This window comes from Pelodiscus sinensis, chromosome 17 (assembly GCF_052426305.1).
Source record: "Pelodiscus sinensis isolate ZL-2025 chromosome 17, ASM5242630v1, whole genome shotgun sequence".
In the NCBI taxonomy this organism is placed as follows: Eukaryota; Metazoa; Chordata; order Testudines; family Trionychidae; genus Pelodiscus; species Pelodiscus sinensis.
Window position 1 is genome coordinate 5,921,628 of NC_143068.1, and position 12,554 is coordinate 5,934,181.

General features: G+C 49.0%; 1 protein-coding gene across 11 annotated transcripts in view; it reads left to right on the top strand.

Annotated features, from left to right (window-relative positions):
* The window catches only part of SGK2 (serum/glucocorticoid regulated kinase 2), a 43,849-nt gene that overhangs the window by 24,318 nt on the left and 6,977 nt on the right, over positions 1-12,554 (top strand). For 5 of the 11 annotated variants that reach the window (XM_075901370.1, XM_075901371.2, XM_075901366.1 and 2 more), the window contains exons 2-9: positions 2,252-2,321; positions 4,579-4,636; positions 6,463-6,512; positions 6,878-6,935; positions 7,876-7,959; positions 8,722-8,853; positions 10,022-10,134; positions 11,429-11,465. In XM_075901370.1, the coding sequence (XP_075757485.1) occupies positions 4,601-4,636; positions 6,463-6,512; positions 6,878-6,935; positions 7,876-7,959; positions 8,722-8,853; positions 10,022-10,134; positions 11,429-11,465 (510 nt within the window). In that variant the 5' untranslated portion in view covers positions 2,252-2,321; positions 4,579-4,600. Of the gene's footprint in view, positions 1-2,251; positions 2,322-2,418; positions 2,544-4,578; positions 4,637-6,462; positions 6,513-6,877; positions 6,936-7,875; positions 7,960-8,721; positions 8,854-10,021; positions 10,135-11,428; positions 11,466-12,554 lie in introns of those variants that run through there. The other 6 variants (XM_075901367.1, XM_075901376.1, XM_075901374.1 and 3 more) reach the window with 4 other exon arrangements.

A 12,554-nucleotide genomic window follows, 5' to 3' on the forward strand; every position in this document is an offset into this window, starting at 1 on the left:
TTGCTCCTGCCTCTAAACTTAACCCAACGACTCTCATCAGTCTATTCTCCCACTTTATACTGGTGCTCTGAGTAATCATACTGCTCTCTTACAGACAGTGCAACTCCTCCTTTTCTCTCCTGCCTTTCTTTCCTGAACGATTTATACCCTTCCATGACAGCGTTCCAGGCATTTGAGTTGTCCCACCAAGTCTCCATTATTCCAGTGCTGCTGAGTTTCTCCTATGGCAGTGTTTTCCAATTGTGAAAGCAAGGGTTCCGCGAAGAGCCAGCACTCCCGCACCCCATCTTAGAGACAGACCTGTGGTGGGAATCATGGTGGGGTTTTTTGCTCGACGAAACAAGGCGGGTCATTTTTTTAAGGTAGTTCTAGGGGTTCTGTGGCCAAATAAAATTGGGAAACACTGTCCTACAGTATAGTTGTTCAACACTTTTTTTTTAATTAAACAGTAATTTTCATAGAAATACCTTTTCCGTTTTTTTTTAAGAAAGCGACAAGGAGTCCTGTGGCACCTTATAGACTAACTGAAGTGTAGGAGCATAAGCTTTCGTGGGCAAAGACCCACTTCGTCAGATGCATGTAGTGGAAATTTCCAGAGGCAGGAATAAATATGCAGGCCGGGATCAGGCTGGAGATGACGAGGTGGATCCAATCAAGGAGGATGAGGCCCACTTCTAGCAGCTGATCTGGAGGTGTGAATTCCAAGAGAGCAGAAGCTGCTTTTGTAGTTAGCAAGCCATTCACAGTCTTTGTTTAATCCAGAGTTGATTGTGTCAAACTTAAAGATGAACTGTAGCTCAGCAGTTTCTCTTTGAAGTCTGGTCCTGAAGTTTTTTTGCTGCAGGATGGCTACTTTTAGATCTGCAATTGTGTATCCAGGAAGATTGAAGTGTTCCCCTACAGGTTTTTGTATGTTGCCATTCCTAATATCAGATTTGTGTCCATTGATTTGTGTCCGTTTTTTTTAAGGAATCTTCTGTTTTTTGTTTTGTTTTTGTTTTTGTTTTTTAAATATTAGTTTAAAATGAATGTTCTGGTTTTCCTTCCTTTTCTTCTCCTTCCCCCGCTATTCTTCATGGGAGAGAACAGTTGAAGTGGAGGGGGCAACATTTTTGTTAGATGACAAATAAAACTGCCATGGTTTTTGTTTATGACTTGCAAAACATGCTTCTGTTTCTTGGCTCCAGTTGTATTCTGTACTTAGCCTGGGGGACCAGGAGATGGGATTTCTGGGCCTGCCTCTTCTGTTGGGCTGCATTTGCAAAGTGAGGGTAAAATGCCACCAAGTCAGAAAGGCAACATTTGGCAAGCGCTTTTCATTGCTGTGGCAGACACAAGGTGCAAGGTTAATCCTGGCTGGCCCTGGCTGGCTGTCTGTTCTTGGACAAAAAACAGGCCTATGTAGCACTTAAAAGACTAACAAGATGGTTTTATTAGGTGATGAGCTTTCGTGGGCCAGACCCACTACTTCAGATCAAATTGTGGAAGAAAATAGGCATGACCATATATACCAAAGGAATACAATAAAAAAAAAATGAACACACACACAACATTTACCTCCCCATTCCTCCTCTGTTCTGAAATTTGATGTGTCCTTTTTGTATGTGTTCACTTTTTTTTGATCGTATCCCTTTGGTATATATGCCAGTTTTCTTCCACAATTTGATCTGAGGAAGTGGGTCTGGCCCACGAAAGCTCATCACCTAATAAAACCATCTTGTTAGTCTTTAAAGTGCTGCATAGTTCTGTCTTATGTTTCAGCTACACCAGACTAACACGGCTACATCTCTATCACTGTTCTTGGACAAGTCACTTTTGCCATAATTTTGGTGTGGGAAATAATGAGGCCTGGAAGTGGTTTGAGAACCCTGACTGGAGGGGGCAATTCTAGCGCGAAGTATAATGTTGCCTGTATAAACGCATCTGTCTTGTGAGTGATGTGTCAGGAGACTCCGACTCGGAGAATTTTCCTGAGAGGTGATACAGGGGAGGGGGAGGAGAGGGTTATGCAAACAAGACGGCTGGAGGTAGCTAGTTATCAGCACTCAGTGCGTAGTTTGTAAACTGAGGAAAGGTCCCTGTTGGACCTGTCTTGGTTTCTATAAATCTCTGGCTCTTCTGGTGTGTGGGTGGAGTGGGGGAAGGGTGCAGAAGAGTAGGGCAAGGTCAGCTAGAAACAAACATGCCTCTGTGTTCTTTTGCTCCTGCCGCCAGCTAATCAGCTTAGTTTTCTAACTTTTCTTTCCGGCAGATCTTGTAAAGCACGGGTGTGAGAGGGTAGAACAGACCATCCAGTCCTCGGGCTCCAGGCTGTGCTCCTAGTGAGTATAAACACTTCTCGATGTGACACTAGCCCTTTAATTTGCAGCCTGTTAACCTCTGCTCTAGACAATAATTGGTGAGCAGAGCAGGCTGGCACGAGCCAGATGTGGGCAGGGCCCTGGGAGCTGCCTCCAGCACAAACAGGCGTAATCAGGGAGCGTCCCCTGCCATGCCATTGATTCTGCTTTGGAAGAGGGGGTCTCTAACTGCTGGGAGTCCAGGTGCAATGTGTGATTTGCAGAGGGCGAGCGTTGTGCTGTAAGGGGTGTGTGTGTGAGAGAGAGAGAAATGCAGAGTTCAGTGTGTGGCTTGCCTGGCTGGTTACAGAGGGTGCAGACGAGTGGGGGTTTTCATGGGCCTGGATAAAGCTCCAGAGATGAATGGGCCCACCCATATGTCTGCAAAGCTTCCTCCAAGAAGCTTTTGGGGTGTGGGAAAGGAGCTTGGTTTTGATATTGTTTAACTTTATCTAAAGGTGAACGGTGAGGGGGCGGGTTTAGAAAGGGAAGTGGGGTGCTGGGGCTGGCTCTCTTTGTTCTTATTGACAAGATGCCCAACCACAGAAAAACCAGCTCCCAGGAACAGGAGAGGGCCAAGCTACAGTGTCTTTCAGCTCCTTCCTGCACCTGTTGAGCCAAAGTTGCCTTTGGAGCTGGGGACCAAGAGCCACTGTTGAGCATGGCTCTTTCCTAAAAGATACCCCAATTAATGCTGACTTGGCTGCCAGAGCTCACCTGGGGAGGGTTGCCAGGTGTCCAGTTTTGAACCGGACAGTCCAGTATTTGAGCTTTCTGTTCGGGGAAACAAATTGAGAAAGTAGAAATGCCCGGTATTTTCTAAATCAGATGGAATGTAGATTGTGATGTAATATCAAGCGTGTCCGGTATTTTTGTTGAAACTATCTGGCAACCCTACACCTGGGACCAGGCCTGCTTTGCTACTCGGGCTAGTAAAGGCCATCAAACTGTGTGGCTACGTCTACACTGGCATGATTTTCCGGAAATGCTTTTAACGGAAAAGTTTTCCGTTAAAAGCATTTTCGGAAAAGCGCGTCTAGATTGGCAGGACGCTTTTCTGCAAAAGCACTTTTTGCGGAAAAGCGTCCGTGGCCAATCTTGACGCGCTCTTCCGCAAAAAAGCCCTGATCGCCATTTTCGCAATCGGGGCTTTTTTGTGGAAAACAAATCACTGCTGTCTACACTGGCCCTTTTGCACAAAAGTTTTTTGGAAAAAGACTTTTGCCCGAACGGGAGCAGCATAGTATTTCTGCAAAAGCACTGACAATCTTACATGAGATCGTCAGTGTTTTTGCGGAAATTCAAGCGGCCAGTGTAGACAGCTGGCAAGTTTTTCCGGAAAAAGTGGCTGGTCTAGACACGGCCTGTCAGGGTGGTCTAGGCTTGGGAAATGGTACTGAAACTGGGCCAGCGCCATGATGGGAAAAGCCATGAGGTCAAACCTCGCTTGTGTTAACTTGGTTCCCTACAGGGACAAATGGACCTTCTGGGTCTGGAGAGGTGGATTCAGCCCCAGCCCCCAGCACATCACAAGACTGTAAGCATGGGGGTGCAGAGCAACCTGGCTGTTCTCAGCATCTACTTGTGGATGGCAGAAGAGAACTTCCGGGGGTGGCTGCACTAGATGCTCAGGGTTTTGCTAGGCCGTAAGGTCCCTTCTTTTGAGAGGTGGTGGAACAAGTCTGAGAGAGGCTTGCGCTGCTCCTGTCTGCAGCAAGTAGCCGAACAAGAGCTGCTCTGATGAGAGGGGCCGGAATCAGGGGCCCCGCTTGAAAATGTTGGCAGATCATTGAGTTTTCGGGAATCTTGTGGCTGCTCCTGGGCACTGAAACACCTTGGACTGGTTCCTCTTGGGCCTGCACCGTTTGTCATCTCTGACATGAGTGCAAAGGGAGGGCACAAAATTCATACTGCAAGCGAGAAGGAGCCGTCTGTACCCCCCCTGCACCCATGGAAACAGCTATACCAGCTGCAGGGCAATGAAGAATCAGGCTTCATGGCTCCAGACATTGTGTTGGCAGCACAATCTGTGAGGCCTCAAGTTATCGGGTGGTGAAATGCTTTTTCCTGCCTTATCCATTCTCAGCTGGATAGATCATGCATGTCCCTCTAATGGGTATCTGCTTTCGGTACACTGAAGACTGGCTCTGAACCCCGACAGGCTGAAGGCCAAGGACCAAGTGCTGATGAACGGTCTCTGTGCTGGTTTATTTTATTATCATTTTATTTTTCTTTCAAGTGCTGAAAGAATTGCCTTCTTAATGGACCGTTCCAGACACCCGGATAACTGCCCCCAGGTAAAGTTCTGGCTTGCTGGTTCCTATGCTTATTGGAACAAGGAGGCAGGACACAGTGTAGGAGAAATGTGAGCTGGACAACTTGGCCTTAATCCGTCTCTCCTCTCAGGAAAGAGAGAAGAGGGTGGGATGTCTCTGCTGGCCAAAGAGCAGTTTGTTCCATTTCAGGTACAAAGGCAGGACCCTTCCCTTGCCATGGGTGGGAGATGACTCACGACACCCCATTTCTGCAATCCACTGAGACAGCTCCAGTTGTTGCAGGATTCCTCAGCCATACCGGGTGCATCACCATCAAGTCGACTGCAGATCTTAAGCCAGGACGTGTTGCCTGAAAGACTGCATCAGGCTGGGTGCTTTTAGCCCCTCTCCAGCACGTTGATTCACTCTGGCCACAAGAACCCTGCAGGGCTGCGGAGTGTCCAGGCTGAGCAGTGTCCCTGTGGTGGGGCATGTAGAGTTGGCTCGCTTCCCCTGGAGTGTGGCCATTCAATCACACCCTTCGCTGGGTGGATGGGGACTCTTTAGCTCTGCCCTGTGTCTGTGCGTCTCTGTCTGCATCTGTCTTCCTTCCCACCCAATAATCTCTTGCTGCAGAAGGTGTGTTGGAAAGATGGGGAGATGTCCCTAGGCTTTGGTCCTTGCAGAATCTACCCTATGAAACTAATACAGTATACTCCTCCTGTTGGCTTTGATGGCCTTCTAGTACTACCTTGTCCCTGTGATCACCAGTGGGCAATACTGGATGGTGAGGAAGAAGTTGCTTGTGTTCTGGCTGGGGTCACAGGGAAGTGGGGTGCAAGGGGGCTTGTCTAGCAGAGGGCTAGACAATGTCTAGCAGAGGGCTTGTTTCCTGTAATGTGTGGGGATAGGGAACTCCCCCTCCCCCGGGGATAGAGAAGGAAAAGGACTTGTGTATTGGGGGAGGGGAACAAGTAGAGAATGGGTCCCCCCAGCTCTGCCTTGTACCACCAGAGAAAAGAGGAATTCCAGGGCTTTAGCATAGCTTTCAGTTCTGAGTGGTCCCTGAGCCAAGGGCTGAGTTAGTGTTGTTGTCAGGCGGTAGGAAGATTAATTTCCTGGCTCTGAATCCCAGCCTTGGGTATGCTTAGCTGCAGGTCCTTGCAGTCCCGTTAGCAATGGGGATAAAATTGTCAGCCCTCATGAAGGCACGGGCAATGACCTGCAATGACCTGTACATGCTACAGGAGTGGGGAGCTCTCACCTTTTGTGTGAGTCCCTCGCCCAGCTCAGATGGTGGCCATGGCCCATGCATTCCTGCGACTCACTGGCCAAGCAGGCCCAGTGAATTTAACGGCGCACCTTACTTTTCCTGGCACCGAAGGTGGTCATCTTGCACAAACCACGCTAGCCGCTAAACCTCCTCCATCATTCCTTCACAAGAGTTGCTGCCTTCCGAAGGGCTGGGCAGGCTGGGGTGGATTCTGACGGGTGCCATTGCTTTAGGACATGATTAGAGCTAAGGTGAGGAAGAGACATGGCATTCCTCCTCTCACCCCTGCTCCTCTCCGTATGCTTCTTGTGGGGATGGACCTCCTTCTGAGAAGTGCCAGGAGATTTGTTCCACTCTCACTGGGGAACGTGGAAGAGTTGGGGGCTGGGTGGGGGGGAAGGAGTAAAGCCAATTGTCTCAGACTATGGGCCACTGTTGACTGAGATTCTGATTCAAAAATAGGCTGATGGTGTCTGTTTGGGGTTGTAACACAGGGCTTACAGCAGCAAGGAAAGCAATGTGATCGTCTTCACTGGAATCGTGATCCTGGTAATGGAACTGCTGACTAATTGCTTAATGTCTGTGTCCCCTCCAGCCTCCGACACTGACTGACAACATCAACCTTGGCCCTTCTGCTAATCCAAAGTAAGTAGCCTGTGTTTACATGGGAGAGTATTGAACCCAGAGCACAGGGTGAGGTTTGCAGTGAAATAACTGATTGGCTTCCCATCTGCCTGTCCTGTTCAGCAGTGGAGATTCTCCAGGCATCTGGCATACCCCACTGCTGCCCTCGTATGCTTGTGTTGCACCATAATAAATCTTTGCCTTTGGATTGCTGCATATATGGCTGGCATAGGGGAAGCCAGTCTAGTGAATGAAGAGTATGCCCCCCCCCCCAGTCCATCTTCCAGGGCTGACCTTCCTTGTACCGTTTTGAAAAAAGCAAACCCCTGACTCTGTGCATGGAACAGGTGATGTGGGTGGTAATCTGCTGTCATCTTGTCCAACAGTGCCAAGCCAACAGACTTTGATTTTCTGAAAGTGATTGGCAAAGGAAGCTTTGGAAAAGTAAGTGGGCGTAGCTTGGGGTCGGTTATGGGTTCCTGAAGGCCTCCTTGCAGAGTCTCCTCTTTCCCCTGGCTGAACTAGATCCAGAAGTAGCTGAGTGGGCTTCATGTAGCCTGGCAGCCGTGCTGAAATGGGACTGGGATCAGAGAGGCCTGTAGGGGATGTGAACAAGTGTCTAGGGGAGGTCAACGGCAATAGGCTAATCAGTGCTTTGTGTCTGTGTTGCCTGGCAAGACTTGAGAGCCACGATAGTTCCTTAGTCCGCTTTCCTTCCTAGTAGCCCAGAGGAAGAGGGTGCGTGGTATCTTACTGCCTCAAAGGTAGAAGACTGCAGGGCAGGGGTGGGCGTATGGCCCGTGGGCCAATCTGATCTGCCAGGGTTAGCCCCTGGCAGGCCCCGCTGCTGTATCTACTTGCGTCTCCACAGGTACAGTAACTTGCAGCTCCTGTTGGCTGTGGATCGTCATTCTCGCCAACGGGAGCTGTGGAAACTGGCGTCCCTGTCTGTGCCATCTCCCGCCTGTGGAGGCACAGGTAAATATAGCGGTGGCAGCCCACCAAGTGCTAAGCCTGGGGAACTGCCGCTGGTTTATTGCCCGCCCCTGCCATACGGTACAGGAGCAGCATTTGAACGGCTGCTCGTCTTGGCAAGTTTTGACCCAGCACATCTGTGCTGTGTGAGATGATAGTGGCCCTCCAGAAATGGGATCCTCTGCTCTGAAACGTCTCTAGCCAGAGACTGGTTGGAATGTGGGAAAGTAGCTGGGGAACTGAGGGGACGTGAACTTTTCCATCCCTTGACAAGGGTACACAGCAGGAGAACACACCTGGCTGGCTTCTCGTGCTCTAACATTATAGCCCAGCCCCTTGTGAAGTGCAGAGGGAGGGTGAAACGCTGACCCCAGAGACCCACGCCTTTCCCCTGGCCATTCTGCTGCAGGTTCTCCTGGCCAAACGCAAGTCTGACGGGATGTCTTACGCTGTGAAAGTCTTGCAGAAGAAATCCATCCTGAAGAAAAAGGAGGTATGCTCTTGAGGAGCCCTTTGGGGGAAGTGCGTCCTTTTCTACTTGCTGCTTTTTCTTCATGACACAAGCAGGCCATGTTAGTGTCCCGCGCTGCTGCTGCTTGTTGCTGGTGGTGTGCATCACAGACTGAGCAACACCTTTTCAGGGGGCTCCTCTGAAGGACCATGGTGCAGAGGAAAGGAAGGCTGAACAGCACTGGCTTGAGCAGGGTGCAAACAAACGCTGCTCCCATTCAGTCCTTGCCCTCTCAGCACCCATGTCCTGTGCTACAACTGTTAACAGTATTTTGTGGCTGCATCCACACCAAACCCTGGGCCTGATCCTGCAAACCTCTGGCAGCAGGGCCTAGTGTCCCTGTTGAGAGTAGCCCTGCCGTAGTCGTCGTAGCGCTGTGTCTAGGAGCAGGCTTCGGCTGTAGGCTGTGGGAGCAGTCGCAGTGCATAGCACAGTGTGCGTCTGTGTGTGGTGTGATGTGCTGCAGGCAGGTAGGAGGGGGAGGAATTGTTAAATGCAGTTCTGGAAGAATGTGGCTTGACAAGCTCAGTCCCGCTCCATGGAGTCTTCTCAGAGGGGCTGGGGATTGACCTCCGGGCACCACACCCTACTTAACCCCAGGACCCGCCCTCAGCATGAATTGCAATACCGGGAGCTTGCTGATAACCTTCTGTTTGAAGTGCTAGGTGACCACTCACCTGCCAGGCTCTGGAACTGCATCACCTAACATACAAACCCTAACGCCTCTTGCGTGGTTCTGTGCAGCAAACTCACATTATGGCAGAACGCAACGTGCTCCTGAAAAACGTGAAGCATCCTTTCCTGGTGGGCCTCCACTACTCCTTCCAGACCTCCGAGAAGCTCTACTTTGTGCTAGACTATGTGAATGGAGGAGAGGTGAGTGCAAGTACAGCTGCTGTTTGACACACTAACCAGCCCTGCTGTTACCCCGTTCTGAGACTGGCTGTGGCTGTTTGTGCTAAATCACTGTCAAGCCTATTTCTGGAATGGATTGGTTAAGACTGGGCACACACTGCTGTGACATTCCTCAGTCCAGTCAGAGACCTATCTTAGAGACGCTGCCTTTTGAATGATATTCTGGTGCCAAGCACCGTAGAAATAACATTTGGCAAACCTTTTTCACACAGTAGCCTTGACCACATTTGCACTCTGATCTCGATCATAAAATAATCCATTGCTTAAACTTTCTTCTTTGACTTGTGGTTTCACCGGCCCTGTCACGTGTGGGCCACCTCCTATTGAGAAATTTGAATGCCCAGCGAAAGTTGGGCTGCCCATCAGTGAGGGAACATCTGATGCAAGAGTGGTGGTGGGGAACTGCAGTGTCTCAAACCACTGGAGGGGGTGCAAATCTGACTATAGCTCACCTGCCAAAATTGCCCCCTCTCATCCATCCTGTTCTAGTATGTGGAAGCTGATTGGTGGTACTCCCTCCAGTCCCATTCCTGAACCTCAACTGAAACAAATTGAAATAGCACAGACTCTTTCTGTGCTCCCTCAAGAGGCCTGGTTAAACCTGCCTGTTCCCTGCCCAATTTCAAGTCCTAGAAAGGAAGGCATCTTAAGTGGTATTGCCAGATGTCTCTGATGGTTAGCCTACTTATAGACAGCACTTGAGGTCCGGTCTCACTACACATTGTAGCAAGGTGGGGGCATAATATGTGGTGACCAGGTTGGCTGTAATGGTGATGTGCAGCAAACTTGGCTGTAGCTAATTCTGAATGGCTGGTGCATAGCGGACTCTCTGCAAACCATAGTAGTCACTTGGCTGGCATTCAGATATCCTTCACCTTGGTAGGAGGAGACTTCTTTCTCAACAAGCAAAGGCTTGAGACTAGGAGCACGGCAGCCTCTGGAGCTCTCTTTGGGAAGATGTCGGAGTGCTTTGGGTGGGGATGTCTGCTCTTAATGGGAGTGAACAGCAGGTAGAAGAGAGACTGTTCAGAGTGGCCCTGCAAGTGGCAGCAACAACCATATTGCTTTTTTTGGCAGGGAGGAGAGGGCTGCTCCTAAGTAACCCACAGGCTCTTTCCTCCCTGTTCAGCTCTTCTTCCACCTGCAAAGAGAGCGCTGTTTCCGTGAACCTCGTGCCCGCTTCTATGCAGCTGAAGTAGCCAGTGCAGTAGGGTACCTGCATTCCTTGAACATCATCTACAGGTAGGGTAGATGTCCCTGGTGTGTACTGCAGGCATTAGTAACTCTCTCTTCCTCACTCCCCTGGCTGCATCCATGGATTTGTAATACTGGGGAGGAACAGGAAACTACTTGATATTGTAACCCTGCAGGCATGTTACAAGGGGCACTCCTAAAGTACAGTGCAAAGCTACTGGGCAGGGCTGCGTTGTCCTCTTAAACTAGGCAGCCACCTTCAGGCCTGTGCTCTCTACCCAGGATCGATCTCCCATGAGTTTCAGAACTGAGCATGTAGAAACTCTCTGAATGGGGTTGCTAGATGGTTTAACAAAAAATACCGAACCCCCTCTTTCTCTCCCCCCCCAAAAATCACTGGGAAAAAATTCTGTTGGGGGTGGGGGGAGGAGTAAGGGCCCTGCACCTTTAAATGGCCCCGCGCTCCTCACTTTCCTGGGTTTTCGTCCAAGGAAAGCAGGAAATACCGGACATTTTCACACGTCTGGTATTTTCTTTCTTTTTTTTTTTTTTTTTTTTTAACCGGACGGGGGACCTGAATAACGGACAGTCTGGGCAAAAACTGGACACCTGGCAACCCTATCTCTGAACCTCGCTTCAAAGGAAAAATCCCATCCCCTGATTTCCTGCTTTCAGTTCTTGAATGGGGCTTGGGCATTGGAGAGGAGGAAGTGAAGTTGGCTTGGTTCCTCTTGAATGGGAGGAGAGGGCAGTTAGTACACCTGAGATGTGAAGGACACATGAGGTGTGAATGTGCCCCCCATGGTCTCCCAAGTAAGTGGGGAAATCAGCCCCAGCTTTCCCCCGGCCAGCCAGAGATTGGGGGAAGGGAGGCTTGGGCAGGGCACTGCTCCTGCCTTTTACTGGCTGGTGGGAGCGTGCTTACTTGGGAGTCCATGGGGGGTGCTTTCGCACGCTTCTCTCTCACACACACACCCACATACGGGCCTCTCTTAGGTCAGAAGACGAAAGATGTTTCCCACAGCAGCAATGAAATACTATAGAATATCATGAACAGCATCCCTAGCCTTACAGAAACACTCATATTTATAAACAAAACGCATGCCTATGTTGATTCATGGCAGCTGCAGGCGCTCGACTGTACAGTTCCTAAGCTTCAGAGGGGTAGCTGAGTTAGTCTGTAACAGGAAAAACTTAAAAAAAATTTTTTTCCTGTTCCTGACCTTTTGTAGACCTTCATGCACCAGATGGTCAAAATTTCTCAGTAGCCAGCAGTCTCCATTCTTCTCAACTGGAGCTGTTGTGTGCTGGGCAGTTTGGAAATGTCTTTCTCTTCTTCTAGGGACTTAAAACCTGAAAACATCCTTCTGGATTGCCAGGTATGTTTGTCTCTCTTGCAAACATGCCTGCTTCCTGCATTCTCTCCAAAAATGTCAGTGGGCACTAACTTAAATGACTTGGATGACAGAGGGACAATGAGTAATTACAGCCTCCCTTCCGCCCCTCCCCACTAACCTGGTGTACCATAAAAGGCTATTGGCCAGGGAGTAAGGAGTGGTGTGCCTGGCCTCTGTTTGTGAAAGGCTGGAGATGCATGGCAGGAGACAAATCGCTTGATCATTGTCTTTGGTCCACCCCCTCTAGGGCACCTGGCACTGGCTGGTGTTGGCAGACAGGACACTGGGCTAAATGGACCTTTGGTCTGACCCAGTACGGCCGTTCTTATGTTCCTATGTTCTTACCCAAAATCCATTCTGCAGGGGGAGCCACAGCACTGACTCGTAAAGCAAGCTGCAATATCAGCTCTGCATATGCACGTACCTTCCTGCTACTCAGTAGTTTCCTAGAGCTCTCAGATGTGAGCATTTTTGTTATACCCAAGCACTAACCCATGGGCAAGCATTGTAAGGATCCCATATGGCAGGTCTAGACTTGAGCATTGTAAAGCTTCACCAAGCCATTCCCTGGACTGGAATAGGTGTAGGCTAATTGTTCAATTGATTGCAATGCTATGCTGATCAGTTAGCTACATCAGTGGGGCAGAATTTTATGTTTTTTGTTTTTTGTTTATTATAATGGTGACACAATGTTTTACATTTGCACAGTTGCAGGAAACTATGGGTCAGAATATTATTTAATGACAATCAACTTTGAAATTAAAGTTAATGCTTTATAATTGAAAGGCATATTGTCAATATCACATGTCAAAATACACACAGTAAATATCTTTAAATCAAACTAAGTTTTCAAGGAGCATTTTTCTAAAACTGGAAAAAAAAAGTAACTGTTGATTACAGATAGAAACATATGCTTTACATCAGTGGATACAGTGAAATTGATATTTACTGGTTACAATTCAAATTATTCCAAGCCTACATTTAAATCACATATTTGAGAAATCTGTCATGCCTCGTGTTCAATTTGTTTGTAAGTATAAATGCCCAACAATAGGGAAGCGGAAAAGTGCA